At 34.3% G+C, this 15,394-nt stretch overlaps 2 protein-coding genes across 2 annotated transcripts; one reads left to right on the plus strand and one right to left on the minus strand.

Moving 5' to 3' along the window:
- Positions 1-5,049: 5,049 nt before the first annotated feature.
- LOC139871377 (F-box/kelch-repeat protein At3g23880-like) lies at positions 5,050-5,907 on the minus strand. Its single transcript, XM_071859094.1, has one exon. The coding sequence runs from the start codon at positions 5,905-5,907 to the stop codon at positions 5,050-5,052; it is 858 nt and encodes a 285-aa protein (XP_071715195.1).
- A 1,127-nt stretch (positions 5,908-7,034) lies between these two features.
- Positions 7,035-8,012, plus strand: LOC139871378 (uncharacterized). Its single transcript, XM_071859095.1, has 2 exons — positions 7,035-7,134; positions 7,606-8,012. The coding sequence occupies exons 1-2, from the start codon at positions 7,035-7,037 to the stop codon at positions 8,010-8,012; spliced, it is 507 nt and encodes a 168-aa protein (XP_071715196.1).
- The last annotated feature ends 7,382 nt before the right edge of the window (positions 8,013-15,394 follow it).

A 15,394-nucleotide genomic window follows, 5' to 3' on the forward strand; every position in this document is an offset into this window, starting at 1 on the left:
CTCAACACATACTTCGGATAAGCAGACTTTCGATACAAGGTCTTCAACACTACTTGTTAGAATTGAAACATCAACTCTCTAATTCTCTAGTTGGGGTCTTCTCTCATCAATTTATTAGAAGACCAATTGAGGTAATGCAAAACCTCAATTGATCTGTCGTAACAAACTTAGTAAACATATCAGTAGGATTCTTCGTACTAAGAATTTTCTCCAATAATAAAGTACCATCATTTATATGTTGTCGAATAAAATGATATCTTATCTTGATGTGTTTCGTACGACAATGAAACACCGGATTCTTTCCAAGATGAACCGCACTTTCATTATCACAATTCAAGACGCAATAGTCTTGTCTTTTAACCAACTCACCTAAGAAGTTTTTCAACCAAACAAGCTCTTTAGAAGCTTCTGCAATAGCCATATATTCGGCTTCGGTGGTTGATAAAGCAACACTCTTTTGTAGTTGAGACATCCAACTAACCGCCGTCTTCCCTATTATGAAAACATAACCCGTAGTGCTTTTTTCTCAATCATCACATCCACCCAAATCAGCATCCGCATAACCCCTAAGTATGAGATTGTTTTTAGAGAAACACAATCCCATATTAGAAGTACCTTTCAAATAACGAAGCAACCATTTGACCGCTTCCCAATTCTCTTTCCCCGGATTAGACATATAACGACTTACAACTCCCACTGCTTGAGCAATATCGGGTCTTGTACAAACCATGGCATACATAATACTACCTACGGCCGATGCATATGGAACCTTTTCCATATCCGTTTTGTCTTTTACCGTCTTTGGTGATTGACTTTTCGATAACTTAATCGTGCTACCCAAAGGCATAGAACGAGCCTTTGAATTCTCCATATTAAACCTCTCTACTACTTTCTCAATATATTTGGATTGAGACAAGTATAGAGTACCTTTCACACGATCACGCACAATACTCATGCCAAGTATTTGCCTAGCACCACCAAGATCTTTCATCTCGAATTAACGGGAAAGTAATCCCTTCAACTTGTTAATTTCGGACATGTTGGAACCTGCAAGTAACATGTCATCAATATACAACAATAAGATTATATAAGAAGACTTGAGTTTCTTCAAGTAGCAACAGTGATCTATTTCACATCTTAAGAAACCAATCTTCTTCATAAAATCATCAAACTTTAAGTACCATTGTCGAGGTGCTTGCTTCAATCCATACAAACTTTTCTTTAGCTTACAAACCCACTTCTCTTTACCTTTTACCTCAAAGCCCTCGGGTTGCCTCATGTAGATCTCTTTAACAAGATCACCATGCAAGAATGCAGTCTTCACATCTAGTTGCTCTAGATGTAACTCTTCAAATGCAACCATAGAAAGTACCAAACGGATAGTAGTCATTTTAACTACTGGTGAAAATATCTCTTTGTAGTCAACCCCTTCCTTTTGTTGAAAGCCTTTGACTACCAAACGAGCCTTGTACCTTTTCTTGCCATCTAACTCATTCTTGATTCGATACACCCATTTGTTTTGCAATGCCCTTTTATTATGAGGTAACTTCACTATTGACCCAGTTTTATTCTTCTCAATTGACCCCATCTCTTCTTTCATGGCAAGCTCCCATTGTATGGATTCTTTTGTCTTTCTTGCCTCAAAGTAACTTTCGGGTTCACCACTCTCGGTATAGAGCAAGTAGTTTGCTGATGGAGAATACCTAGGATTAGGTTTGGGCACTCTAGTCGAGCGTCTTAGTGTAGGAGTAACCAAAATGGTTGGACCGGTTTCATTTGTGTCCTCCTCATCACTAGAACTCGCACTATGTTCGCAATCATCACCGCTTTCCGAACCATCCCCATCATTAGCATTTTCTGACGCCTCACCGTTTGTTGGTAATTCATTGTTTGCCGTACTCCCACTAGAACCTGTAAGATCATCAATAGAAACATCGTCAAAAGTAACATGACCCGGTTTAGGACTCCCCGTTTCCAGTTTGCCATAGACCGAATCTTCATCAAAAGTAACATCGCTAGAACTAATTACTTTTCTAGCCTCGTTTTTTCAACAACGATATCCCATTTCATCTGACCTGTAGCCTATGAAAATACACTTCTTTAACTTAGCTTCAAGTTTGTCTCTATCCTCATCTTTGGTCTTCACATATGCATTACACCCAAAGATCCTAAGATGACCATAACTCACCTTCTTACCATGCCATTCTTCCTCGAGAATTCGGAAACCCAACGGTATTGAGGGTCCCCTATTTATCAAATAAGCCGCCATGTTAACCGCATCCACCCAAAACATTTTAGGCAAACCGGCATGTAGTATCATACTCTTTGCCCTTTCATTTAACGTACGATTCATACGTTCGGCGACCCCATTGTGTTGCGGTGTCTCCGGTACTGTTTTCAACATTCTAATACTGAGCTTTGCAAAATGGTCTTTAAACTCAAGACTACCATATTCCCCTCCATTATCCGACTTCAAGCACTTGACCTTCAAGTTAGTCTCATTTTCTACCATAGCTTTCCACTTCACAAATGTATTAAATACATCAGATTTAGCTTTAAGAAAATAAACCCATACCTTTCGAGTGGAGTCGTCAATGAAGGTGACATAATAGCGAGAACCTCCATGTTATTCTACATTCGTTGGATCAAATACATCCGTATAAACAAGCTCCAATTTCTCCAACTTAGGTGCATTCCCCGATTTCCCAAAAGTCACCTTCTTTTGCTTCCCATAGACACATGGTTCGCAAAACCCAAGTTCTACCCTTTTTAAATCCGGAATTCTCCCACTCGAAACGAGCATCTTCATACCTTTCTCACTCATATGCCCGAGTCTTCGGTGCCATAGAGTTGATTCAGACTCAACATGAACCGTAGAAACCATCGTGTCTTCATCAAACACTTCAACCATATAAAGAGTTCCCCTTTTAAGTCCACGGTCCACAATACAACTACCCTTAACCACCTTCCATTGGTGGTTTTCAGAAGTAACCGCGTTACCTTCATCATCTAATTGACCAACCGAAATAAGTTTCCTTTTTAATTTAGGAATGTACCTTACATTTTTCAAGGTCCAATTAGAGCCAAGAGTAGTCTTCAATACAACATCTCCAATGCCCTCTATATTGAGTTGTTTGTCGTCCGCCAATCTCACCTTGCCTTGATATGAACGAAAATTCTTCATCATGCTTTTGACATGAGTAGCATGAAACGAAGCTCCCAAATCCAAAATCCAAGACTCCATAGAATTTTCAACACTACATAAAAGTGCATCATCACTTTCTTCCTCGGTCAAGTTCACACCTTTCGCCGGACCATTTTTACAATTCCTTTGAAAGTGTCCTTTTTGATTGCAACCCCAACAAATAGCTTCACTTCTATCTTTCGATGGATACCTCTTCTTAGACTTATTTCTACTCTTCTTCTCACCGCGATCAAATTTCCTACCACGGTTGTCGGTACTTAACAAAGACTCGGATGTCGATTCCCCCGAGTTTCTCCTACGAGTATCTTCACCAAGAATCAAATCCCTTATTGCTTCAAATGCTAGCTTAGTAGTTCCCGAAGAGCTACTAACCGCGGTAACCGTACCCGACCAACTTTTCGGTAATGATGAAAGCAAGATTAGTGCTTTTAGTTCATCATCAAACTTAATCTCTACTGATTCAAGCCTTGAAAAAATATTATTAAATTCATTGATATGATCCGTTGCACTCGTACCTTCCTTCATCTTTGTATTGAACAATTGGCGCATGAGAAATACCTTATTAGAAGCGGTAGGTTTCTCATACATGTTAGAGAGTGCTTTCAAGCAAGCAAACGTCGTCTTCTCATTCACAACGTTGTATGCAACGTTCTTAGCAAGTGAAAGACGAATCGCACCCAAAACTTGACGATCCAAAAGCGTCCAATCGGCATCGCTCATGCTTTCGGGCTTGGTCTCTAACAGAGGTTGATGTAGCTTCTTTTGATACAAGTAATCTTCAATTTGCATCTTCGAAAAGCCAAAGTCTCTTCCATCGAATCGGTCGATTCTAAACTTTCCGTCTTCCGCCATCGTTCCCTTAAAGAAACCTTGTGCTCTGATACCAGTTGTAAGGATATTAGGACCCAAAACAACGCAAGTGATTCAACAAGATCACTCACCGATAGTAATTCTACAAGATTACTAACCCACTTAATGAACGAAAAATCTAAATGCAAGAAATTTAAATCGACATAAGAGATAACGTGGTTATATGCAATCGTTGTGATTGCTTTAGTCCACGGACCAACTAGAGAATGTATTTACTGAATATTTGTGGTGTGTTTACAATGAGTTACAAGAGGGTCTATTTATAGAATGGTTTAAGGAGTAAGCTAAAAACAATTCCTTGAAGTTTCATGTGAGTTTCCTGACAGCTTCATGGAGGCTACATGTGAGTATCCTGACAGCTTCGTGGAAGCTACATGTGAATTTCCTCACAACTTTGTGGAAGCTACATGTGAGTTTCCTAACAACTTCGTGGAAGATACATGTGAGTTTTCTAACAACTTCGTGGAAGCTTCGTGTGAGTTTCCTGGAATCTTCCCTCTAATTGTTTAAAGTTCTCCATATCTCCAACACCCAACAATACACTTCAAGGATGTGATGTAAAAGAACAATTATATTACTATGTTATTGTGACATTGCTTTTTTAAATTACAACGGAGTATTTTATTTAAATAGAGATTATCTTTTTTCTTGTATATATTTTGTATTGCAAGTAATGAATCAACAATTAGAGTAAACAAAGAATAAATAAGCTAGTACTTCAACCATGTTCATCAGAACCATATTATTCACAATCTAACATGTCTACTTACTAAAATAGTAAATTAGGTCTACCAAAAATATAATAAAGATTACATAGTCACTCCAACCAAGCTACAGCATTGCACTATAAATAATATAAACAACTTTTTGTTGCCTAAAGATTGGTCATAATTTTCTTCTGTTCATGCTAATAGAGTTGAAGGTGAGATTAAAATGATAACTACAAGATCAAAACCGGAAAAACATTAATCTGTTCATTTTTTTCTGGTAAAATACGGTTGGTTTGCATTAATGCAAACAGTTCCTATGTCGAGTAATGCAAGGCTTTCAACATACATTACCATGTCAACTGTTGGAGAATCACGCACGCATACTTCTGAGCACACTCCTCCTTTTGGATAACGAACTTCATACACATTCTTATAATTTCTGATCAAGAAATTACCATTCTTAAGTTGCAATACTGCCTTTACACCCCCTTCGAATTGAAAATTTTTCAATTTTAAAACCATATACCAAGACGCACTATTATTATACTCTTTCATTGCCCAAATAGGAGTGTAATAATCATTACTAAACGACATACCTAGAGATCCATTAAAATTAAAGATTATTGGGCGCATGGTGTGCCGATTAGGTTCTTCTGGCAACATTATCTCGCTAAATAATTGAGTACTCAAATCAAATGTCAAAATAATTTCATTGAGTGAATAACATGAAACAACCCAATGCAACACCCCATTAACAAAACACGCACGTGACCTGACACGCAAGATGTGAGTAGAAGGCGGAGTGATTTCACACCAAACACGTTTCTTCACGGAGTAAACTATTGATTTATATGGTTCTCCACATCCAGGATAGAATACTCCTACTCGGTTGTAATCATCAGGATAGAATAGTCTTATAATCTTGTAATCATCAGTCTTGGAGTCAAAACCAAAACCAACAACGTTACAGTTTTGTCTAAAATAATCATGAAAAGGTAAATCTAGCTTACGTCTAATTGAAGGGTTCCAGTGACTAACATCGTTACTACAGAGATCACGCAGACAGATAATTCCATTACATGAACCTTCAATATAACAACCGTTTGGGAACTTCATTGGCATTGTGCCATAGTTTCCATACTGGGATCGGATTAGTAATGTACCGTATAGAAATCTTCCCAACGGTAAGTTTGATGTTGGATAAGAATATTTTGATAGTTTCTCGCAGATTGAAGAGTCGTTTGCTTAAGAATGAAATTAGGGCTAGAAATACGGGAACACCATGATTTGGATAAAAATCTGAATCGAAGAAGAGGTTTGGATGGTAGCCTTTGAAAAATTTCATCAAGCAACTCATCACATATGTAACTTGACATCATAAAATCCTACAAAAATAAGTACTGTAATAATTAAGTAAAATATATTGTATACTTTGATACATTCGAGAACAATAATAAGTACCCTAATAATTAAGTAAATACAATTCTATCATTTGTAGTCGATAACACATTATAACTGTACGTTAATGGAACAAATAATTCAATAAAATCTGACCCCTGAATTATAACCTAAAATTTTTACAATCAACACAAATTATAGAAGGAAATAGATATCAGAAACTACAAAAATTTACTCACCGTATGTTAGAAGACACTAAAATCAAAATTCCGGTGAAGAAGGATTCTTCGCCGGAGATTGACAGAGAGTTTTGGAGGACGAACTTGATAGCCGGACAGAGGCGGAGTGATCTTCTAGGGCTTTAGAGTTTGTTGGTATAGTTTCGGCTTTTGCCAACTCTACATTTTTACACTATTAGATAAAACACCGGGGGCCCAATACGCCAATACATTAATATGTTTATTTAGACGTGAATTAGTGCAGCGTGATCGAGCGAATTTGGTCCCATCATGCCCCCTATCACCCCTCTATGGGGCGCGATGGTCTTGGTAGATCGCCGGCGCGATGGATCCATCACATGCAGGTGATGGTCCGAATTGCGAATGGGTGCATGCCACGTGTAAAGCTGGTGCAGGGAGCCGTTAGTAATAGCGGTTTGATTTTTTATTTTTTATTTTATTTTATTTTTTTTAAATACCCCAACTCTTATACCATTATTCACACACATTTCATTCAATATTATTAAAATTCCTATTCTATACTTCAAAAAAATAAAATGGTACGTGGGTTGTTCCAAATGTTTAATATTTGGGATTCCGACGATGAAGAGGATTTGGATTTTTTTACGAGAAATGGCCGAAGAATTGGATGCTGAAGAAGCTGAAGAAGCTGCCAACGATGACCGAGTTCGAAAGCGTCGAGTTTACCTGCGTAGAGATCGTGAAGAAGCAGGTAAAAATTTACACAAACATTATTTTTCAGATCATCCAACTTATCTTGATCGTTGGTTTAGAAGACATTTTAGAATGAGTAGAGATTTATTTTTACGCATCCAAAATGACATACTTAGTTATGATGTAGAACCTTTACCTAGTCATTTCGAGTATTTTATACAAAAAAGAGATGCGCTTGGTAGACTAGGTTTTACTACTGAGCAAAAGATTACATCTGCCTTGCGTCAATTAGCGTATGGTACAGCAGCAGACATGTTTGATGAATATTTACAAATGTCGGAAGCCACATCAATAATATGTCTTAATATGTTTTGTAAGTGTGTTCTGGAACTTTATGATGACGAATATTTGAGGAAACCAACTAGTAGTGATATAGCTCGCTTGTATAGCGCTCATGAAGAAAAGCACGATTTTAAGGGAATGCTTGGAAGCATTGATTGCATGCATTGGAAGTGAAAAAATTGTCCAGTTGCTTGGAAAGGGCAATATACGAGTGGTCATCAAAAACACCCAACCATTGTTCTTGAAGCCGTTGCTTCATATCATACGTGGATTTGGCATGCATTCTTCGGTGCTGCGGGTGCAAACAACGATGTGAATGCTTTGAATCAATCTTCATTATTCGATGACATCAAAAATGGAAATGCACCATTTGCTCCATTTACTGTTAATGGTCATGATTACTTGAATGGTTATTATTTAACCGATGGGATTTACCCAGATTGGGCAATATTAATCAAGGCGTATTCGACACCAACCGATGAGCCACGTGCAAAATTCAAACAATTTCAAGAAAGTGCACGTAACGATGTGGAGAGAACATTCGGTGCTCTTCAAGGTAGATTCCATATTCTACAAATGGTTGGACGACTGTAGTGACCCGAAATATTCCATAATTATATATTAAATGAAAACTATATTTACATGATTAAATGTTTTCAACATGTTAAGCAATCAACCTTGTTAAGACTTGATTATTTGAAATGAGTTTCATGTAGACAATTGACCACCCAAGTTGACCGGCGATTCACGAACGTTAAAACATGTAAAAACTATATGATGATATATATATGGATAAATATATAGTTAACATGATATTATGATATGTAAGTATCTCACTAGATATATTAACAATGAGTTATATACATAAAATGAGACTATTGAATTAAGAAACTCGAAACGATATATATAACGATTAATGTTATGACTATGTCTTACTAAATACATATGTATCATATTAAGATATTGTTACACTATATTTAACATGATAAATGATAAATATATATATATATATATATATATATATATATATATATATATATATATATATATATATATATATATATATATATATATATATATATATATATCATTAAGTATGTTAACCATGAACTACATATGTAAAACAAGACTACTAACTTGAGAATTTTGAAACGAGACATATATGTAACGATTATCGTTGTAATGACATTTTAATGTATATATATCATATTAAGATATATTCATACATCATAATATCATGATAATGTGATAATTTAACATCTCAATAGATATAATAAACAATGGGTTAACAATATTAAATGAGATCGTTAACTTAAAGGTTTCAAAATAACACTTACATGTAACGACTAACGATGACTTAAGGACTCAGTTAAAATGTATATACATGTAGTGTATTAAGATGTATTTGTACACTTTTAAAAGACTTCAAGACACAGATCAAAGTAATTCTACTTAACTAAAATGCTTACAATTGCATTCTCATTCATTTTCATCAACAATTCTACTCGTATACACCCGTATTCGTACTCGTACAATACACAGCTTCTAGATGTATATACTATTGGTATATACACTCAATCATCAGCTCCTTAGCAGCCCTTGTGAGTCACCAACACATGTGGGAACCATCATTTGGCAACTAGCATGAAATATCTAACAAAACAACAAACTAATGGAGCCTATATGGATCCTCTAAATTCACGTGAATGGGGAGACTCACAAACACAATTCCATTTCAATTTTCTTGAATCAAACTACTCTCTCTCAAGTGTTCTTCCATTGTTCTAAGTGTTCTTCATCATCTTCAACAAAATCTAGCTCAATCTAGTTCATAAATCCTAACCTAGATCAATAAACAAAACAACAACTCAAGAACACATCAAGAACACTTTCAAGTTTACTAGTTTACTTCCAATCTTGCAAATCCATTTCAAGTGATCATCTAATCTCAAAAAATCGTTGTTATTTACAGTAGGTTATCTTTCTAGATCAAGGTAATACTCATATTCAAACTTTGATTCAATTTCTATAACTATAACAATCTTAATTCGAGTGATAATCTTACTTGAACTTGTTTTCGTGTCATGATTCTGCTTCAAGAAATTTCAAGCCATCCAAGATCCTTTGAAGCTAGATCAATTTTTGTCACTTCCAGTAGGTTTACCTACTAAACTTGAGGTAGTAATGATGTTCATAACATCATTCGATTCATATATATAAAACTATCTTATTCGAAGATTAAAACATGTAATCACTAGAACATAGTTTAGTTAATTCTAAACTTATTCGCAAACAAAGTTACTCCTTCTAAATTGACTTTTAAAATCAACTAAACATGTGTTCTATATCTATATGATATGCTAACTTAATGTTTTAAAATCTGGAAACACGAAGATAACCGTAAAACCGGACATACGCCGTTGTAGTAAACCAGGGGCTGTTTTGGGTTTGATAATTAAAAACTAAGAAAAACTTTGATTTAAAAGTTATTCTTATGGGAAAATGATTTTTCTTATGATCATGAAACTATATCCAAAAATCATGGTTAAACTCAAAGTGGAAGTATGTTTTTCAAAATGGTCATCAAGATGTCGTTCTTTCGACGGAAATGACTACCTCTTTCAAAAGTGACTTGTAACCTGTATTTCTGACTATAAACTTATACTTTTTCTATTCAGTTTCATAAATTTCTGATCATTATGAAACCAAAGCAACTTGATTCACTCAAAATGGATTCATAACGAAGAAATGGTGGGTAAAACAAAATTGGTTAATTTTACTAGTTTTAGCTACGAAAATTTTGTAACAAATCTATACTAACCATAACTTAACTAACTTATGTTGTACATGTATACTAACATATATTTATGTAATCTTGATAGACCATAGACACGTATACAATGTTTTGACATATCATATCGACGTCATCTATATATATTATTTGGAACAACCATAGACACTCTATATGCTGTAATGCTGGAGTTCGCTATACAGGGTTGAGGTTGATTCCAAAATAATATATATACTTTGAGTTGTGATCGAGTCTGAGACTTGTATACACTGGGTCGTAGATTAATTCGAGATAATATATATTGATTTATTTATGTACTACTAACTGTGGACAATTAGTTGTAGATTACTAACGTTAGACTTAACAAACATAAATCGTTAAAACGTAATAAAATATGTTGCGAATATATTTCGATCATACTTTGATATATACATATATTTGTTTTAGGTTCGTGAATCAACCCGTGGCCAAGTCTAAATCTCGACGAATTGGTAATCTGTGAAAGTGAGTTATAGTTCCATTTTTACTAATGAATATTTTTTGGGATGAGAATACATGCAGTTTTATAAATGTTTTACAGAATAGGCACAAATACTTGAAACTACATTCTATGGTTGGACTATTAAACCGAATATCTCCCTTTTTAGTCTGGTAATCTAAGAATTAGGGAATAGAAACCCTAATTGACGCGAATCTTAAAGATATATCTATTGAGCCTAACAAACCCCATTCGGGTTACGGATGCTTTAGTACTTCGATTTTATCATGTCCGATGAGAGTCCCGGAATGATGGGGATATTCTAGATGCATTTTTGTTAATGTCGGTTACCAGGTGTTCTCCATATGAATGATTTTTAATTCGCGGGTTACGCGTATTATTTTGTACACGGGTTACGTGTGCGGTTATAATTGAAATCTTGTGGCCTATTATTATTATTATTATTATTATTATTATTATTATTATTATTATTATTATTATTATTATTATTATTATTATTATTTAAGATAAAGATTAAACCTATAACTCACCAACATTTTTGTTGACGTTTAAAGCATGTTTATTCTCAGGTGATTATTAAGAGCTTCCACTTTTGCATGCTAAATAAAGACAAGATTGGATTCTGCATGCTTGTATAATATTGTTTAAAAACTGCATTCGAAGACTCATATTGATGTGTAATATTATTGTAAACTATTATGTAATGGTCGTGTGAAAATGCTATATTTAAGATTATCATTATTTGATAATCGTCATAATATTTTAAACCTTTATCGATAAAATAAAGGTTATGGTTTGTTTCAAAAATCGAATGCAATCTTTGAAAAACGTCTCATATAGAGGTCAAAACCTTGCAATGAAATCAATTAATATGAAACTTTTATAATTATTATGAACGGGACATTTCAGTTGGTATCAGAGCGTTGGTCTTAGAGAACCCGAAATTGCATTAGTGTGTCTTACCGAGTTGTTAGGATGCATTAGTGAGTCTGGACTTCGACCGTGTTTTCTTTAAAAATGATTGCTTAACACTTTTTGTTGGAAACTACAAATTGTTAACATGTAAATATTATGTGATATATTAATCTCTTAATGTGTTTGATATTGTGTGATAGATATCTACCTCTAGTACAAATCCCATCGACTCACCTAATAATAATGAAGAGTCGAATATATATTGGGAAGATTCACAAATTCCCGAAGAGGAACCGGAAGAAGAGGAATCGGAAGAAGAGGAACCGGAAGAAGAGGAACTGGAAGAAGAGGTTCCAGAGGGGGAAATATTAGGAATCACAGAAAAACAAATAAATAAAAGGAAATCCTCAACCAATGGACCAAAGTTAATAATGGTCAATGGTGTTTCCGCCAAGGAAGCAAAATATTGGGAAAATTACCAATTTTCGGATGAATCGGATCCCGATGAGGATTCCGATGATGTTATAGAAATTACTCCGACCCAATTTGAAAAAGCAAAAGAAAACAATAAGGAAAAAGGCAACAAAATAGAAAAACCCGAGTCCAAAACCGATGAACTTTATGTTAACATGAAACATCCCGATGGGAAATACCGTCAACACCCGTATTTCTTAAGTTTTAGCTATAACCTGGAAATATCTAAGCCACCAGGTTTTTCTAGACCATTTGTGAAAAGAACGGCTCGTATTAGGGGAGCACCATATATCCCTAGGAAATTAGCGAAACGAACCAAGTCCGAAGAGGAAGAAACAAGTGAGTCGGAATAAAGAGTAGTAACCATGATGTGTAGTATATGTATTGAAGTGTGCTTGTACTTTTATGTTGTATGTAAAAATTGCTTGTATTGTTTGTAAAAAATTTTTTTACGAATCTAATCCTCGTCTATTTTACAGTATAAAAACACACACTGGACGTTAAGGATAGACAACCGAAAATTTTAGAAGACCTACCAGGGGATATGATTGATGAAATCTTGTCTAGAGTCGGTCAGAATTCATAGGCACACGGCAAAATTAGTTTGTCGAACATTTGAAAGACGTTTCAAGCATGCCTTAGTTTATAAAAGGCTTTCCTTTGAAAGAAGGGGTTTATCACATTGGGGAGACCTTAAGTTACGCCAAGTTTTCTTTAAAGCATTAAGTGCGGGGAACCTAAATACAATTTTACGCTACGGGTTGAGAGCCTATTTTGACTCCACATATCCCAACATAGGACTTCGTTCTTTAGAAAGAGCTTCAAATATGCAACATAAAGAAGCATGTTATGTTTATGGGTTAGTAATGTTCGCTTCTCACCAAATTGAGAAAAAGAACATCGGATTACAACTTCTAAATAAAACATTTCCACAAGTAACGGATTCAGTAGTTGGGGTGAGAAACAAGGTTTTTAGATTGTTACGGGGCTGTTGGGCATTACGTAACCCTCGTCCTTTTGACGACGTTACAACATGCTGCCTAGTCAACGGTCACAACGGTTATTTTTCACAAGACCAAGGATGAGAAATAATACTAGTAAAACCCGAATGCATGACTTGTTTCTGGACTTATGAATTACGTGTCTTTATTGCCTTTGTTGAACGACTTGCGTATTAACTAGAATTGTTTTCGCAACTGCCTTGTATCAAAGTTATTATGTGCTAGACTTCATGCTATATGTAAAATAGCGGTATTGTAAATTTGTAAAAATATTGTATAAAAGTTTGAACGTGAAATATTATTGTATTTAGTTTTTCATATAGAATCGTAGTAGTTGAATTGTATAGTAGCTACTAAGTATGAACTTAACGGGTAGGTACTACCCGAATTAAAACTATAAAACGCTAATATGAAGAAAAAGCTTTTATAAATAAGTTCATATTATGCTACGAAATACTATTGACTACTCTTGAATTCTATATGATTAACTCAATTCTTTTGGCTATTTTTGAAGGAAATGGCACCGACTGTGACGACCCGGAAATTTTCGACCAAATTTAAACTTAATCTTTATATGATTTCGATACGATAAGAAAAGTATGTAATGTTGAGTCTAGAAATTTTTGAAACGATGTTCATATATTCAATTGACCTTTGACTGCTCTCGACGATTCACGAACAATTAATTGTAAATAGATATGTGTGTATGTATATATAAATAATAATTCGAAATATAATTTGAAGTATTATATGTTGTTGTTATTACAAATTTATAAAATAAAAATAGGATATTATAATAATTATTATTTAAAATATATCTCTATATATAAATAAAGTATATTAAAAATAAATATTAAATGATTGTAATACTCGTTTGATGTTTCGATTGATATTAAGTATGTTAAATTCAAACTTATATAATTTTAAAATAAACGGTGAGACGAAAATGAGTTATATAAATTTTAGGCTTATTAAAAATGTATTTAGGAACTATTTGTTAAGTTTTAACACTTTTTATATTTCATCCATAAATGAGAGGGACAGTTGATGTAATTTTTATTTAATAAATTAATGATCGAATATTATACCATAATGACCAAAATAAATAAATATATTTAATTTAAAAATATGGAATTTTTCTGAGAGCTTATATCCACCACTGATTAACAACGGAGTACGAAATAATACCCCTAATTTTTATGTCATTAGAGTAATGACAATTAAGGGCGGCTAGTATATTAACATGCTTTAAAATTGTGAGAATTATATTAATCTATTTTGTTATTTTCAAACTTTCCGGTAGAATAATGTAACGTGAATTTTCAACTTGTGTTTGTGATTCATATTAATTATTGTTGTTGTCTCCACTTTTGAAAATTTCATAGGCAACTTGGATACTTATTTGGTCTGTGAATTGCATTATGAAACCGAGTAGTACTATGCTACTTTTTGCTTTACTATTTTACGGATTCTTTTCTAAATGTGATGTTAATATGATTATTATATTAAATCATTACATCCACTACCACTCTTTCTCTGCATATATAGATATATATATACATGAACCATTTACATGAAATTGTCATCACCATATTACCACTTGATCTCTCTGTAAATATATACATACATTTAAAATGGATATACATATTCATGTGCATAACATAAAGCACACAACCCTCGTCATTCTTACTAAACCATCGGGTTGCACCACAACAACCATCAAGAACACCACCCGACTACCATCAACCTCGACGCCATCATCGTCACTACAACCACCACCACCGGTCATCAATCACCACCAAGCAATAACCACCATCCACCGGTATCACCAAGAACAACCACTTGACCACCTCTTTCTCTCTCTCTTTCTCACTATATATATATATATATATATATATATATATATATATATATATATATATATATATATATATATATATACGTATTTTTATGCTTACTTCCAAGTTTTATAGAACACCTTGAATAACAACCACCATCACCTCATCACCCCTTCCAACCTTCTTTACTCGCCATATTGCATCATCTACTGCAACACCCTATCGCCACCTTCACCACAACCATACACAACCAACACCTCATTCTTTCTTTATCCTACTTTTGATTTAACCGCTACCTAGTTTTATCACAAACACCACCTTATGTCCCTATCACATGTTCTTTGTAAACGACACCCTAAGCCAACTAACACAGCCACACCACCCTCACCCCAAACCGTTACCTACAACTTGTCTATGCTACAAATGCGTCTTTTTTTTATTTTTAATTTTTTTTTTCA

Source organism: Rutidosis leptorrhynchoides, chromosome 10 (assembly GCF_046630445.1).
Source record: "Rutidosis leptorrhynchoides isolate AG116_Rl617_1_P2 chromosome 10, CSIRO_AGI_Rlap_v1, whole genome shotgun sequence".
Classification (NCBI taxonomy): Eukaryota; Viridiplantae; Streptophyta; class Magnoliopsida; order Asterales; family Asteraceae; genus Rutidosis; species Rutidosis leptorrhynchoides.